At 35.5% G+C, this 18,033-nt stretch overlaps 1 protein-coding gene and 2 pseudogenes across 8 annotated transcripts in view; 1 reads left to right on the top strand and 2 right to left on the bottom strand.

The window, feature by feature from the left end:
- The window catches only part of RABGAP1L (RAB GTPase activating protein 1 like), a 683,255-nt gene that overhangs the window by 156,406 nt on the left and 508,816 nt on the right, over positions 1 to 18,033 (top strand). For all 6 annotated transcript variants that reach the window (XM_079106392.1, XM_079106391.1, XM_079106386.1 and 3 more), the window contains one exon: positions 4,910 to 5,051. In XM_079106392.1, the coding sequence (XP_078962518.1) occupies positions 4,910 to 5,051 (142 nt within the window). The remainder of the gene's footprint in view (positions 1 to 4,909; positions 5,052 to 18,033) is intronic.
- Positions 17,090 to 17,584, bottom strand: LOC306641318 (AN1-type zinc finger protein 1-like; annotated as a pseudogene). The gene has a single exon. The product of its transcript is annotated as an AN1-type zinc finger protein 1-like (transcript).
- On the bottom strand, positions 17,500 to 18,025 carry LOC306641315 (AN1-type zinc finger protein 1-like; annotated as a pseudogene). Its single transcript has one exon. The product of its transcript is annotated as an AN1-type zinc finger protein 1-like (transcript).

The following is an 18,033-nucleotide window of genomic DNA, read 5'->3' as shown; positions in this document are numbered from 1 at the left end:
ATTTTCAAAATAGCTTCTAATTATGTTTTGTATTTCATTTGTTTCTGTCATGATATTTCCTTGTTCATTCCAAATTTTAGTAATTTGAGTTTTCTCTCTTCTTCTCTTTGTTAGTGTGGCTAAAGGTTTATCAATTTTGTTTATTTTTTCAAGAATCAACTATTTTGTTAATTTTTTCTATTTTTTCTTTTGTTTCAATTTCATTGATTTCAGCTCTGAGTTTAACTATTTCCTGTCTTCTACTACTTTTGGTGTTGATCTGTTCTTTTTCTAGGGCTTTAAGCTGTAGTGTTACGTTGTTTATTTGTTGATTTTTACCTCTTTTATTGAATAAGCTCCATGAAATAAATCTTCCTGTAAGTACTGCTTTCATAGTGTCCCAGAGATTTTGATATGATGTGTCTTTGTTCTCATTTACTTCTAAGATTTTTTTTATTTCCCTCTTGATGTCTTGTTATCCATTCATCATATAATAGCGTATTATTTAATCTTCAGGTGTTGGAGTAGTTTCTGTTTTTTATTCTGTCATTTATTTCTAATTTCAATCCATTATGATCTGATAGAATACAAGGTAGTATCTCTTATCTTCTTGTATTTGCTAACATTAGCTTTATGGCATAAAATATGGTCTGTTTTAGAGAACAATCCATGTGCTGCTGAGAAGAAGGTATATTTGCTCTTTGTTGGATGGTGTATTCTATATATGTCCATTATGTCTAAATTATTGATTGTGTTATTGAGATGTATGGTTTCTTTATTCAGTTTTTGTTTGGAAGATCTGTCCAGTGGTGAGAGAGGTGTGTTAATATCGCCTATTATTATTATTGTGTTGTGGTCTGTTTGATTTCTGGAATTGAGAAGCATTTGTTTGATGTACATGGATGAGCCAATGTTTGGGGCATAGATATTTATGATTGTTATGTCTTGCTGATTTATGCTTCCCTTAAGCAGTATGAAATGTCCTTCTTTATCCCTTCTGACTCACTTTGGCTTGAAGTCCACATTATCTGAAATGAGGATGGATACTCCAGCTTTTTTGCTGTGTCCGTGTGCATGGTAGGTTTTTCCCATCCTTTCACCTTTAGTCTGTGGGTATCTCTTTCTATGAGATGAGTCTCTTGCAGGCAGCATATTGTTGGATTTTTCTTTTTAATCCAGTCTGCCAGTCTATGTCTTTTGATTGATGAGATCAGACCATTAACATTCAGGGTTATTATTGAGATTTGATTTGTATTTCAAGTCATTTGGCTCATTTTTGTTTTTTGACATGACTTGGTTTCTCCTTTATTTGGCTATTCCTTTAGGCTAGTTCCTCCCGTTGCTGATTTGCATCATTGTTTTTCATCTCTTCCTCATGGAATATTTTGCTGAGAATGTTCTGTAATGCTGGCTTTCTTTTTGTAAATTCTTTTAGTTTTTGTTTATCATGGAAGGATTTTATTTCATCATCAAATCTGAAGGTAAGTTTTGCTGGTTATAAGATTCTTGGTTGGCATCCATTTTCTTTCAGGGCTTGATATGTTGTTCCAGGCCCTTCTAGCTTTTAGGGACTGGATTAAAAAATCTGTTGATATCCTTATTGGTTTCCCCCTGAATGTAATTTGATTCTTTTCTCTCGTGGCCTTTAAAATTCTGTCTTTATTTTGTATGTTAGGTATTTTCATAATAATGTGCCTTGGTGTGGGTCTGTTGTAATTTTGTGCATTTGGAGTTCTATAAGCCTCTTGTACTTGATTTTCCATTTCATTCTTCAGATTTGGGAAATTTTCTGATATTATTTCATTGAACAGATTGTTCATTCCTTTGGTTTGTTTCTCTGTGCCTTCCTCAGTCCCAATAATTGTTAAATTTGGCCTTTTCATGATATCCCATAATTCTTGTAGATTTTGTTCATGATTTCTTACCATCTTCTCTGTTTGGTCAGCTTTGTTTTCAAGATTAAATATTTTTCAGTGTCTGAGGTTCTGTCTTCCAGGTGTTCTATCCTATTGGTTATGCTTTCTATGGAGTTTTTAATTTGGTTTATTGTTTCCTTCATTTCAAAGATCTGTTTTTTTTTTTTCTTTTCAATATCTCTAACTCTTTATTGAAATGATCTTTTGCTTCCTGTATTTGCTCTTTTAACTGTTGATTAGTGTGATCATTTAATGCCTGCATTTGCTCTTTCATCTCATCCTTCAGTGCCTGCATTTGCTCTTTCATCTCCTTGTTTGCTTCCCTCATTGTTTTAATTATGTACATTCTGAACTCCCTTTCTGACATTTCTTCTGCCATGCTGTCATTGGGTTTTATTGATATAGCATCTAGGATCATTTGGTACATTTTCTTCCCTTGTTTTCTCATATTGGTCAGATATCAGTGGGACTCTGAGATATTGCAGATTTCTTCTATTGGCTTATAGTGTCCCTGTAGTTTTCCAGCATATCACCTCCTAACCTTCAGTAGCCTGAAGTCTTGGAGGAACTTGATAATGCAGTGCTTCAGAAGAAAGCTGTCCCTGGCCTGCTGCTGGGTGCGAGATTGGGGGATGGGTGTGCTCGGAAAGCCTCTCACTGCGGGCCTACTCCAAGAAGCTTGCTGTGGAACGGGCCTGCCACGTGATGGAGCCGGGCTGCCAGGAAAGCCTCAGGCCCCCTGTCCTGGTCTGAGAAGCTGCCAGTGGACCGTACCAAGGCCGCCACTGGGGACTGGGTGTGCGCGGGAAGCCTCTCACTGGGCAGACCTGCTCTAAGAAGCTGGCTGTGGAACGGGCCTGCCGCCAGATGGAGCTGGGCTGCTTGGGAAAGCCTCTGGCCCTCCTTACCTGGTCTGAGAAGCTGCCTGTGGACCAGACTGGGGCCCACCTCTTGGGGCTGGTTGTGCGTGGAAAGCCTCTCACTGGGTGGACCTGCTCCGAGAAGCTACCTACTGTCCTGGCCTGCTGCCTAGGCCAAACTTCACCCGGTGGGAGCGACTCACCCAGCGTCTCTGATTTCGTCGGAGTCTCTCAATATCTCCCCTTCTTGAATCCTGAGTTCTGGGGCGCCAGGAGATGCAGTCACCCTCTAGTCCGCCATCTTGAAATCCTCTAATTCTTATTCTTATTTTTCTTTTTTTGTGGTACTGGGGATCGAACCCAGGGCCTTGTGCTTGCAAGGCAAGTACTCTACCGACTGAGCTATCTCCCCAGCCCTGATTCTTATTCTTAATGTGATATAACAGTACCCTTTAATTGGTATGTGTAGGCCATTTACTTTAATGTAGCTATTGATATGTTTGTATGTTGGTCTTACATTTTATTATGTATTTTCAGCTTATTTCCTGTTTTTCATTCCCTTTTTCACCTTTCATGTTATTATTTGATTATTTGAACATTTTGCAAGTATTACATTTTTCTTGTATTTCTTTTTATGATTCTTTTAGTGGTTACTCTATGAATCAAGTCCTCTGTTTCTAGAATATAGTAGAAATATAACAATAATTTGGTTGCTTTAAACTTAACTACTTAACTTTTCATGGCTATCTTTTATTTCTCTATTTGCTGTGTAATGGACAATTTTAATATTTATTCTTTGAGAAATGGTTTTGAAGATATACTTGAAATTTGACTAATTCAGAATTAATTCTTGAAAACAGCTAATAATTGAAATTGTTATATTTTTGTAACTTTAAATATAGTACAGAAGAAGTAGATAATAGAGATAAATGTATCTCTGTATACACCTATGTTCTTACATTATATCTTTTAGAATCTAGTATGATGCTGAAACATAATAATAATGCATTTCTTCCAGACTCTTCTGTGAACTTCAAATGTCACTTAATCTTCTTAACAGTTTAGAGGAGTAGTGGTGATATTCTGTGTTATTGATACAGATACTATGACTCAGCTTAGTAATTTGTCCAGTTTCACACATCAGACTGCAAGTGAAATTTGAGTGTAGGCTCAGGTCTATTTGATCCCAAATCCATGTGTTTTACCATTATTCTGGTCATTTATTTTACATACATTTACTTTGTGTCATGTACCACCTGATTTTTTTAATTGAAATCAACACAGTCTTTGCCCTTATGGTTGTTACTATCTTGTGGATGAGACAAATAAGTATAAAATAAACAAATAAGTGTAAAAATAAGTATGTGATTATTTTGTTGTAAGTGTAATGAAGGGGAAGGACAGGGTTTGATGAGAATAAAAAAACAGAAGGAACTTAGATTGGGAATAGAAGTCTGGAAAATCTCTTCGTAGAAGTAACATTGGAGGTTAGGATCTGGGGTGGATGGGAGTTAGTAAAGAATGGAAGAAACACTATATTGGCAGAGGAAAGAGATATCTTAAGGCCTTAAGTTAGGAAGGAGTTCAAATGGTTGAAGGAGCTGAAGCAAGATAAGCCAGTAGGACTGGAATGTGGTGGTAGAATGGCCACAAGATGGGGCTGGAAGGAGAGGCAGGGGCAGTTTGTGTAGGGCAACATGGGCCTTGTGAAGGTGAGTTAGTTGATAGTTGCCCTCATTTTCCCTCCATTTAGAATGCAGGCTGTTCGTAAGATAAACACTAATTCCGGGAATTAGTGAATCATGAGGTACAGCGGATATCTCTTTACCTCTGTGTGAGGTGGTTCCAAGACTACAGTATGCTTATCTGTCCTGCATCCTGTGGTATCTCAAGTGTTTCTCATGAAAAGGAATTGAGTTCTCTCAAAATGGTTAGTAGGTTTCATTGTGTTGGTTATAATAATGCTAAGGGAACAATACATTTGGAATATCATGTGAAGAACAATGAACTTTGATGTTTACTCAGTTTTGGACATACTATAGATAAACATGTTCTACTCTTCATTTTATTTTTTTAATGAGCCATTGAAATATTTTTCTTTCAGTATTTTCTTTAAATCTCTAATATTTACATGTGTGGTTTTATCTTTCTCAGTCTGAGGGAAAAGGCCATACCAGTGCTGGAGATGTGATATATGAGGTGGTGAGTCTACAGCGGGAGTCTGACAAGGAGGAACCTGTCACTCCTACTAGTGGAGGGGGTCCTTTGTCACCCCAGGAGGATGAAGCCGAAGAGGGTAAGAAGTGGGACTTACTCAGTTCCTCTTTAGTAATTGCTTTACTTATGATCTTCTCAGGTGTGTGTGTGTGTGTTGCACAGTCTCTAGTGCCACTTATTCACCTATTTAAGTTGACACTTTGTGCTGGTTTGCTTTCTATTTTACTTCAAGTATTTTTGAAGAATTTAATGAGAAGTTTCAAATTTTCTCAAGTATATCTAGAACCTCACTGGCATATGTCCTACTTCATGTTTGACATTATTCAGTTCTGACTTGATTTTTGTTGTTGCTGACCCCTTATTATTCACTATTTTGAAATGGCATACTCTTTTTTCTTTTTACTACTCGGATGCTGCTCAGAGATGCTAGCCAACCTCAGGAGAGTCACACAGCCTTTGGCTCTGTGCACAGGATGCTTTGTATAGGAATTAGGGATAAATGACACTGTTTACTTTAGGCACTTATGTTGTCTGCCTATAGGATAGGATTTAACAATAGTGAATTTATGAATTTATACCATCTTTGAAAAAAAAATCATAGAATTCTTAGTCTTTCACTATATGAAACAATTCCCCTTTTTCGTTTTCATAAAATAATAGCTGTTTTTGGTAAGTATTTTTTGAGCATTTACTATCTGCAAGGTATCATTTAAGTGTTTTAGATGTGTTAACTTATTTAATTCTTAGCAAGTCCTACAAGTATTCTTTATCAACTTGGTTTTAGGGATGAGGAACAGAGGGAGAGAGCATAAAGTCACTTGTTTATGTCACTTGGTTGGAATTGACAAAGCTGAGATCTGAACCCAGGCTGTATGTTCTGACATTGGCATTTATAATTACCATATTATTCTTCCAAGTTATCCAAGTGACTAAAACATAGAAGCAGCTCTCTTTAAACTAAGGCAAAATTCACATAACAGGAAATTAACCACTTAAAAGTATACAATTCAGTGGAATTTAGAAATTCATACTGTTGGGAAACCATCACCTGTAGTGTCAAAATATTTTCATCTCCAAAGAAATAAACATCACACCTAAGAAGTCAGTCCTTGTTACCCCCTTTCCTTAGGCCTTGTATACCACTAATTTGCTTTCTATATTTGTGGGCTTACCAATTCTGGGTAATTTATATGAATGGAATCATATAAAATATGATCTTTTGTATTTGGCTCTTTTCACTTTGCATGATGTTTTTGAGGTTTTTCCTCACTGATACATGTTATAATCAGGAGCAGTATTTCATTCCTTTTTATATTCAGTTATATAGATATACATTACTTTATCCTTTTTTCAGCTGATGGACATCTGAGTTGTTCTACCAGTTAACTGTTGTAAATAATGTGATAATATTTGTGTACAAGTATTTCTTTGAATATCTGTTTTCAATTTTGGTAGGTATGTAGCTAGAAGTTGAAGTTTTGATCACATGGGAATTCTATTTTCTATGTTTTTAAGAACTGCCAAACTGGTTTCCATAGCAGTTCAACCATTTTACTTTCCTGATAGCAGGGTATAGAAGTTCCAGTTTGTCTACAGCTTTGCCAAAACTTGTTTTTATTTTTCTTGTTTGAAATTTAGTGTCATAGTAGGTATAAAGTTGCAGTTTGTTGTTGTGGTTTACATTTCCCTAATGATAACGATGCTAAGTATCCTTTCATGTACTTGTTGGCCATTTTTGTTATTTTCTTTGGTGGAATGTCTGTTCATATCCTTTGTCTATTTTGAAATTGTGTTCTTTGCCTTTTTGTTGAGTTGTAAGAGTTCTTAATATATTCTGTGCAAATGTTTTCCCGCATTGCATAGTAGGTTGTTTTTCTTGATAGTGACATTTCATACAAAAAAGTTTTTAAAGAAGTGCAATTTTCCTTTTTTTCCTTTTTTGCTTGTGCTTTTAGTATCACGTTTATGAATCCATTTGCAAATCAAGGTCATGAATATTTACCTCAGTGTTTTTCTAAGGGATTTATGGTTCTTCTATTTAGGTTTTTGATTCTTTCTTTTTTTCCAATGTGATGTGAATTTGAGGTCTGCCATTCTTTTGTATGTGGCTCTCTAATTGCCCCAGCTTCGTTTATTGAAGAGACGGTCCTTTCACTCTTTGAAGGAGATGGTCTTTGCACTCTTGTTGAAAACTATTTGGTGGTAGATATATGGCTTTATTTCTGGACTCTCAGTTCTGTCCTACAAATGTTTTATATGCCTGTCTTTATCCCAGTACCAACTTTCACTGATTATCCCAGTAATCAACTTTCTTGATTACTGTATTTTTATAGTAAGTTTTGAAATTGAGAAATGTGAGTCTTCAATCTCTTTTCCTTTTTTAAGATTATTTTGGCTATTTGGGGTCCCTTGCAATTCCAGCATTTCCATTTCTTTTTAAATTTTATTTTCCTGATGCACTGTAATTATAGAGTAGTGGGTTTCCTTGTGCATATTTGTACATTCATATAATGTAATTTGATCAATATTATTCCCCACTGCCTCCCCTGGCCCCTTTCTTCTACCCAAAACTGTTTTTTCTTCTGATCCCATCCTACTGCCCTTTTTTAACTTCATATGTGAGAGAATACATTTGACTCTTGGCTTTCTGAGTCTGACTTTTCTTTTTTTAGTATTTGTTCTATTTAGTTATACATGACAGCAGAAGGCATTTTGATTCATTGTACACAAAGAGTACAACTTTTCATTTCTCAGCTTGTATACAATGTAGAGTCACCATTTGTGTAACCATACTGTACATAGGGTAATGATGTTTGTCTCATTCTACCATCTTTCCTTCCCCTGCTTCTTCCCCTCCCCTCACTTATCTTTACATAATCCAAAGTTCCTCCATTCTTCCCTTACCCCTCCCACCCTCCCGCTATGTATCAGCATCCACTTATCAGAGAAAACATTTGGCCTTTGGTTTTTTGGGATTGGCTTATCTCACTTAGTAGGATCACTTCATCTCCATCCATTTACCTGCAAATGCCATAATTTTATTCTCCTTTATGGCTGAATAATATTCCATTCTGTTTATATACCACAGTTTCTTTATCCATTCATCTGTTGAAGGGCATCTAGGTTGGTTCCACAATCTAGCTATTGTGAATTGAGCTGTTATAAACATTGATGTGGCTGCGTTACTGTAGAATGCTGATTTTGAGTTCCTTGGGTATAGAACAAGGAGTGGAATAGTTGGGTCAAATGGTGGTTCCATTCCAAGTTCTGTAAGGAATCTCCAAACTGCTTTCCTTATTTGATTAAATTCACGGTTAAGAAGGTATTTCTCTAAATTATTTCTTATTGACAATACCTCCTGACATTTTGACATTTTATTTCTTTTTTTTTTTTTCCTTGTTATAAATGGACACAGTACCTTTATTTATTTTTTATGTGGTGCTGAGGAAGAATCCAGTGCCTCACATGTTCTAGGCAAGCACTCCCCCACTTAACTACAACCCCAGCCCCACATTTTATTTCTTAATTCTGCTAAATTTTAAATCTTTTGTTCCCAGCAGCTCGTCATACTGTTTTATGGCTTTGCTCCCCCTGTCCCCCTTTTTTTGGTAGTGGGGATTGAACCTGGAGTTGCTTTTCCACTGAGCTACATCCCCAGCTCATTTTATTTTTTATTCTGCTTAGGGCTTCACTAAGTGCTGAGTTGCCTAGCCTCTTGCTGTTGCTTAGGTTTCATTCCTTCTGCTTCAGCTTCCTGAGATGCCGGGATTACAGGTGTGTGTCACCTTGCCTGACTGCTTTCTCTTTTGTTAAGCAAATGAACTGGTTACTTCTTGATTATTCAGTCATTACTCTCAACTTCCTTATGCTTTTCCATTTTGCTTTGTCTCCTAACCAGGACAGGTCTCCTAAACCCTGGTCTTATCTGTGTGAATATCCTCTCTGCTCTAACATGTGAACCACCCCTTATGGTATCATCTTTTAACTCTCTCATTCTTCAAAGCAGGGTGTTTTGCATGAATGCTTTCTAACTCTGCTACAGTGGGCATTTTAATACATGGTATAGTAAAAAAAAATAATTACTAGATTTTATGTTTTGGCAAATTTTTAGATCTACAGAAAGTTGAGTATATACAGTGTAGAGAGTTACCATATAACCATTTTTTCACAGAAAGAATGGTTCACCGTTCACCCTATTATTAGCATTTTACTGTAGTGTGGTACATTTGTTATAATTGATGAAGCTATATTGATACATTATTATTAAATAAAGTACACAATTTATATTAGGATTGTTTAGTTTAATGGGATTTGACAAGTGCATAATGTCATATATTCACCACTACAGTATTATACAAAATAGTCTCACAGCCTTAAAATTCATGTCTTTTTGTGGCTTGATATCTAATTTTTTTAAAGTATTTTTTAGTTGTAGATAGAGGCAATACCTTTTTATTTATTTATTTATTTTTATGTGGTGCTGAGGATTGAATCTGGCGTCTCACATATACTAGGCAAGCACTCTACCACTGAGCTACAACCCCAGCCCCCTCATTTCTTTTTACTGTTCTCTAACACTCTATTGTATAGATATAACACAGTTTGTTTATCCATTCATCTATTGAAAGATATTTTGGCTCCTTCCAGTTTTTGTCAATAAATTAAATCTGCCATAGATATTTATGCAGGAGTTTTTGTGGACATATATTTAGTTCATCTAGGTAAATACATAGGAGTGTGATTACTACATTATATAGAGAAAGCCTTAGTAATAAATCCAAATAGTGTTCTATATGGCTGTGCCAATTTGCTTTCCTATCATCAATGAATTAGAGTAAATTGTGAGAATCTGGTATTTTTTTTATTAAGATTTTAGCTTCCTTAGAGATATGTAGTAGTATTTCAAAGTTCTTTTCATTTTTAATAACAAACAACATAAAATGTCAAGTCATTTATACATCTTTGTCATTTGTATACCTTCTTTGATTAAAGTGTCTATTGAGTCTTTTTCCCATTTGTATTTTTTTATAACTAAATGTTTTTATTTTTAAAAATATTTTTTATTTAAAATGGTTTATATTTGTAAAATACAGTGTGATGTTTTGTTGGAAGAAATCATAATTCTTGGCTGGCAGCAGTGAACGTCTCAAGTGTGTAAACCTGTGGGGAGGAGTGTTCCGCTTTGGCCACTTACGAAAGTAAACAACTGCCCCAAGTTGACTCAGTGTTACCAAGGGAACCCATATAGGAGTCTGGTGGTCTGATCCCCTGTGGTGCATTGTGATTGGGCAAGAAACTTATAAAATGTATAGCTGTTCCCACAATAAATGAGTTTGCAGGCTGTTGGCCACAAACCTGCTTCCACCAACTCTTAGAGTCTGGGTCTGACCCTGTGTCCTGACCCCGTGTCTGAGCTAGCCCGGCACAAGAGAGACTACAATGTTTGATATATGTATTCACTTAGGATTAATTAATTAACAGATCTTTTAACTCACATACTTGATTTTTATGTGGTGAGAACATTTAAGATCTGTTCTTTTAGCAACTTCCAAAAATGTGTTAACACTGATTACCATGTATCACTAAAGCTTATTCTTTCTGCCTGCCTGGCACTTATACCAACATCTCTTCTTTCTTCATCATTCCTCCCATCCACAGGCCTCTAGTATCTACTGTCTATCTGTTCTCTGCTGCTGTGATTTTGACTTTATAAAGATTTCATATATTAGTAAGATCAGGCAGTATTTGTCTTCCTATGCTTGGCTTATTTCACTTAGCATAGTGTCCATCAGGTTCATCCATGCTACAGCAAATGGCAGAATCTCATTCTCTTTATAGTCAATATAGTATTTAATTATGTATTATATCCCATTTTTTTTCATCCATTTATGTACCAATGGACCTTAGGTTGATCCCATCTTTGCTGTTGAATATGATGCTTCCATGAATATAAGAGTGCAAATATCTTTTTAACATGCTGGTTTCATTTCCTATGGATACTCAGAGTGGTACTGCTGGATAAAATGATAAATTTGTTTTTAATTTTTTGAGGACTCTCCAAACTGTTTTCCAAAATGACTATACTAATTTATATTCCCACCAAGAGTGTACTAAGGTTACCTTTGCCCATTTCTTGCCAGTACTTTTTATCTTTTGTCTTTTTGATAATAACTTTTCTAATAGGTATGAACTGATATCTCATTGTGGTTGTGATTTGCATTTCCCTGATGATAAGTGATGTTGAACGTTTTTAAATTTATCCGTTGGCCATTGCCAGTTTTATTAATATAATATATGCTTTCTTTAACTATAGGTGTGATGGATTATATGAATTTTTCCCCCTCCGTGGTTTTCTAGTTAGCACTGTCTAACTACTCATGCCATCCATTTTCCTTCATCAGTTCCCTAAACAAAAGTCTCAGGTCATTCTAATTACAGTCCCTTCTTTCAGTTCTCTCACTCTTTAAAATAGGACATCTGCTTGATTTTTGCCTAGCAATTTTAATGTAGTGTTTGGATGAAGAAGCAGCAGCAAAGCACTGGGGAATGGGATTGATCAAATTATGTCGTGTGCATGTATGGATATAGCATAAGGAATCCCATTTTTTAAATGATTATAGTGTACCAATAAAAAAGAACTATTAAACTATGAGAAGGTATGATTTACATACAGTTGGAAGAGCCTGTTTTGAATGTATTGTTTGTTGAGTTTGGAAAATTTAATGCATCTCTGTAGCCACCTAAGAATTATAAAACATTTCCTTTACCCCTCACAGCTTCTCTTGTGTCCTTGAATAGTCTGTTCTTTCCCCTCACCTTTGGACCCTACAATTCACTGGTCTTCTTTCTCTAGTTTTGTCTTTTCTGCAATTTCACATAAATGGAATTGCTTAGTACATAGTCTTTTGTGTCTGACTTCTTCACATAGTGTAGTGCTTTTGAGATTTATTTGTGTTGTGCCAGTTGTCATTTCTTTTCATGACTGAATAGTAATCTATTAGAGATGTGTCATAATTTGTTTAGTCATCAGTTAATGGAATTTCAAGTTCTTTCTAGCTATTGCCTTTTATGAATAATGCTGCTATTAATATTCAAGTGCAATTCTTTGATGAATATGTGTGTTTACCAAGTGCATTTCACTTGGGTAAATACCTAGGAGTGGACTGGCTGGAGTCTTATGGTAAGTGTATTAATTTATAAGAATCTACCAAGTTGCTTTATAGAGTAGTTGTACCATTTACCATACTTACCAGCAACATATTAGTCCATTGTCCCATACTTTTATCAATATTTCGCTTTGCCAGTTAAAAAATTTTTTAGCTATTCTAGTCGATGTGTTATGGTATCTTGTGGTATTAACTTGTATTTCCCCATTACTAATGTCATTATACATTTTTATATGATTTTTGCCATTTGTAAATTTTTTTTGTCAAGTGTCCATTTAAAGATTTTTGTTTTTAAAACTGGGTTATTTGTCTCAATGATTTGTAACAATTCTTTATAAAGTTCTTTATCAGATATATTTTGTAAATATTATCTACCATTCTGTAGTTTATGTTTAAAAAGGATACAAAAAAGATAAAGAAAATGGAGGGAGACCTCATGGACCAATAATGTTTTACTCAGCACATGAGGGGCACATCTTTGGGGGGAAAGTTAGCAGCGGGCCACCAGGAGAATCTGGGTTTTATAGGGCCTTCGCAGAGCCAATGAATGGGAGGACTTAGTTACTTTGGGTGGGCCCTTTTGTGGGGTAGGGCCAGGTTATGGGAGGAATTTTGATGGTGGGATCATTTAGGGTGGGGTAGGAGGGTAGGTAGGTGAACAGGAAGGTAATTTCCTTGGGATCTGTTTTCCATATCCTTCATTACAGACTCTGAATGAGTTGGGGTGATGTCATCTTATCTGGCTACTTTCTGCTGAGAAGGGGCATAGTAGGGGAACCTCTGTCAGAGATTGGGGAAGAGGATAGAGAGGTGGGAGGTATTTTAGGCTTCCAGTCCTAGCAGTTGTGGCTTCATGGGGCATAGCATGAAGGGAACTTCAGCATTATTTTGGGTGATCTCTTCCTTATGGGACTCAGGAGAGTCAGGTTGTGAGTGATGGAGGAAAATGTTTGCATGTTCATGGAAGATGGTCTGGGCTGGACCTTGTCAAGAAGTTGCTTCTGTATAAAAGAAAACAAAGCAGGGGAAAAGGCTATTACAAGAAAAATGAGTATTAGAGAGGTTAAAAGAGGGAGAAGCCAGGAGGTCCTTCATTTTAGGTTTCACAATAAGGCCCACCAGGAATCACCTGGTTCTTGTGTCTGATGTTCCAACTGGTCCTGTAGTTGTTTAACATTATCCCCTTACTAGTTCTGATTGATTGACATAGAAGCAACATTCTTCCCTGAGGAAGAGGCCACCTTATTTTGCAGTAAGGAGATTTAGACCCTGAAGATTTTGCAGGATGACAGACATCAGGGAATCCAATTGATTTTATAAAGTGAGTATTGAATTGGCAACCTGGTGGATATCTTCAGTAACCTACGCTGACAGTTTTTAGAGCAGTGAGGAGAGGTTCCTAATCCCTCTGCTCCTGTGCCAGTCTTGGTGGATATCTCTAGCCCCATGAATAAGGGAATAAACTGAAGGGTGCTATAGTGATATTGTGCACTGCTATTGGGAAAGATAACTTTGGTTGTTAGGTAAAACATCAATTTGAGGAGTTGGAAGACTAAAGTACAGAGGCCAATCCAATTTTTGGTAGGGGTAAATATGAGCCTTACAAAGGAAAAAATGCCTGAGAATTTGGGGAGCACCAAGCCTGTGGGTCTAACACAGGTGTATGTCTTATACAGGTAAAAGAACTACTGCCTTTTCTTTTCAAATGCACAGGAATGGTTGTACTTTGTTTTAACTGTTTTTTGCTAGGTGTTGGAGATCAAACTGGTTAAATTGACCTTGTTCCTATCTGTTGTTAAGAGTCAGCTGAATTCCCTTAGGTTCACTCTTGGGAACTTGAGAGCAGCCTCTTAGCTCTTTTAGTGCCATCTACTGGGATGACTTAGGGTTTCCTTGATGATGTGGCTTCCCTTGGAAGCATCAGGGATGTCTCCCTTTTCCAATTAACCTCCTCTTTTGCAGCTTGTGCACTGGTCAGCTATCTGTCCTCCAGGGTCTCATAGATGTGTCATGTGACTCAGAGCTTTGGTCTTAAACATTTGGCAAGCCAGTTTCACCAGTCTTAAAGTAGTCGTAAAGTGGATTTTAACTTTAATGTCTGTAACTCCATAGTCATTTACTCCTTCTATTTAATTGGTATCTGTTTTAGTACTGGAGGGTAGCCTTACATTCTGTCTGCTTACTATCTCAAATTAGCTCAGGTTTTTATATTTAAAGTTGTACTTCTGTAAGGCACTGATAGATAACATTTAAGTTTATAAGGAAATTACAGAGTGACATTACCAAGAGTAAAAATATACTGAGTTTACATAATAACTGTGAACTAAGAAATATAATTTTTATAACCTTAAATCTTAGTTATATATTATATCTCCTGTTTGTTTTGAGACCACAGTAATCTTTATAACAAAAATTTATTCTTTGAACATAACTTTAAATGAGCTTAAGTCTAGCCTACTTTAAAATTAACTTAACATGGAGTGAGGTGAGAGGCAGTCTTAAGTGAGGTAGTACTCTTGGTAGATCTTAGGTAAAGTGTTTTGTTCCTGAAACTGATTTTTGTCTCTTTCTTAAATATAATTTTATAAAGTTTATATATTGCTTCATGAGTCTATATGAATGTTAGCTATCACAGTATAACATTACATCCAAAGTATGAATCATACAAAAGCTAAGAGAGCTCAGCTCCCTTTTGTGGGAAAATGGCAAAATGTTTTTGCATTTCACAATATTGACCTTTAAACACATCAGGCTCTCATTATCTTTTTAAATTTTTTTTTCTAGTTGTTGATGGACCTTTTTTTAAAAATTTATATGTGGTGCTGAGAATTGGACCCAGTGACTCACACATGCTAGGAGAGTTCTCTAAACTGAGCCACAACCCCAGCCCTCTCATTATCTTTTAAAATTACATTTAAATTTCTACCCCAGTGTAAAAAGTGACATAAAAATTTTACATATATCTTATTGATAATAGGTCTAGTTACAGAACATTAAGTGATATAAATAAATCCCAAATTAAATTTATTAATTTTTTAAGTCTTAAATTACCATTACAGACAACTTTAGTTTGGAGAAAACCATCTTGATAAAATGCTCTTTTAAACCTCATACTTTAAAGAGTTGTATAACTAGAAGATATGAATACATTTATTATACCAAGAAGTCAGTAATAGCACCCCAGTTACACTGATGTTTTATATTAGCCAGGTTGAGTTTTTTTTTTTTTTTTTTTTTTTTTTTTTTTTAACAGACCATTCATATAAACAGGTTTAATGTAACGTGGAATGCAAAAGATTAGTACCGTTAGTAAGTATCTAATTCTTCAACTTTAAAAAATAATTGAAATAAATAAAATCAAAACAAGATAGTGATCAGAATAATAGTTCCTTTATAATTACATTAAATATAAAAGCTTCCATCAGTATTTTAACAATGTTGCAAATACAGTACCATACATTTTAAAATATCTCACTCAATTTTATAATCATTTCATATTTCCTAAAAACATTAGTCAAAAGAAAGGTTTTAGATACCCATGAAAAGAGAATCAGGTATGCCCAGAGCTGCTTCTTCATTATTAAAAGGTACCTTACCCTGGGTTCAATCCCTAGTACCACACACAATTACACCAGAGCATACCTCCTTGGATGACCCATTATTATGCCTTTGGGCAATGAATAATTTGTTTCACAGTTAAGACAGGTGGTACTTGATCTCCATAGAACTATATAAACTTTTAGTGAAACATTTAAACTACTGTACTTTAAATCTTGTCACATTTTATAAGCTAATTTTTCTCCTTTTTACAATGCTGACAAAGTTGTTTGCCAGCATTAGAATCAACAAATGTTAGATACACTACTTAGTTATAACTAATTTATCCAACTTCCTGTAATATATGAGAAATGATACACCTGTTTATTTAGATGTTTCTTTGAAACAAAATATTTAATTCTGTGAATGTATACTTTTTATTTTTTTATTTATTTTTTTTTTAGACCAAATGAACAGAGTTTATTCCTTTAAACTTAAATCCACTGTACATGTCCATGATTAGCATAGAAAACAAAGAACATATAGAAATAATTTGTATTCCTTCTGCAAAGTAGTACTTTGTTAAGCATAATAGAAAACATCAGAAACATTGAATTCAGTTTGTTGGTAAAATGTAGTATTTGTTAGCAGGTGTTTTGCTTTCAAACATATACAAAGACTGTAATAAGGCTGGGCTATCCCATCATCCCTCTCATTGGTAGTACATTTCATACAAACAATAAAGATGAATCCTACTGGAGGACGTTCTTTATCAGAAACATACCCCGATGCAGGTAGATGATAACCAAGGCAATAAGTTTCTCTTGTTAGGTCTGAGATTCCTCATCAAAAAATTTAGAAGACTGAAGGAGGTGATCTCTAAATCTACATAATTTATGTACACACATCAATGTGTACATCATGTAGGCAGAAAATAAAGCTGTACTTTCTGGTTCCATAATACTAGGCTTTACATGTGATTTGTTTAAAGCCAAAACGACATAGGTATCTTTTAAGAGCTGACCAAATATCTACCATCTCCTTCTTCTGCCATATGAAAGGCAAAGTCCCCCCAAAGTGGGTTGTTCCTTCAGCTTGGATACTGGAGTGAAAATGAGATGGAGCAGTGCACAATCAACAGGTGACATTAACCAAATGGGAAACATACCTTTGCTGATATTTCTACAGTATCAACTAATAAAATCTAATTTTAAAAAAATTGCTAACAATTGAGTTTTAGCACATAAACTTTAAAACATAAAAACCCAAATTTAGTAGACAATATAAATTATGAAAAAATGAAAATACATTAAAAAGCAACTTTTAAAAATCAAAGTATCTACAGTAAAATAAGTTGACATAACCAAGTACATAAAAAATTTCCTTGTGATTTCTAGTTTGAATTCTTGAGTGACTATTCCAAATATGAATCAACATTCTTTAAAGACTGTTCTTCATCACTAAGATATTCCAAAATAATATTTCCACCATTATATAAAGGGTAATCCTCTTTGTAATCCAGGTTTCCAAAGTTTGATCCAAGGGTAAGGCTTCTCCTGAAGTAATGTGACATAGCCTTAATTTCTTAGCTGTTAATTTGTTATTGTCATTTTTAAGACTGGCTAGAGAAGCTGCAAAGTCTATGACCTTTCCAATGCTCCATCTGTGGCAAAAGAACATGGGTTTACTTTTTTCTTTTTTCCCCTTAGGCAAGAACACCTGAAAGTAAATTCTTTCTGTACTTTCATGTCTCAGTTTTCTCATCTGCAATAGTGTACATCTCACTGGCTTGTTGCAAGGATGAAACACATTAGAATAGTACCTATAAAAGACATACTATCAAACTGGATTAAAAAAACAAACTCCAGCTATATGCTGCTTACAAGACACACCCTGTGGCAATGACTTGTCCCCATCAGCATGCATCTTTAACTTCATCAATGCAACCTTTGCAGCTGTTTCATTATTTTTGGCACCTTTCCGTCGTTTATTTGCTGTCTCTCCTTTCTTGGAATCAATACTGTCTTTTACAAGTTTCTGAGTGTTAGCCATTCGGGGCTTTTGAATTTCCAGTTTTTCACACTCATGATCTGACTGATGGCGATGTCTTAAGCAAAAGTTCTTCTCACAGTAAGGACATATGACTGCCACAAGTTCTTTTTCAACACAGTTCTTGAATGAGCAAGGGTAAGATTTAGGTTTATCAGTCTTCAGTCTCTCATTGATTATTACCAAAATATTCCTGAACAACCATCACATAAAAATGGAAGGAAATCTCGCTGCCGGCAGTGCTCCATCTGGCAATGCTGACCGATGTCCAACTCGGCCATCTTTGCAGCGCCCGCAAAGGAATGGGCG

Source organism: Sciurus vulgaris, assembly GCF_902686455.1.
Source record: "Sciurus vulgaris genome assembly, chromosome: 12".
NCBI lineage: Eukaryota > Metazoa > Chordata > Mammalia > Rodentia > Sciuridae > Sciurus > Sciurus vulgaris.
The sequence above is the reverse complement of the archived record's forward strand: the minus strand, read 5'-3'. Positions and strand labels throughout refer to the sequence as shown.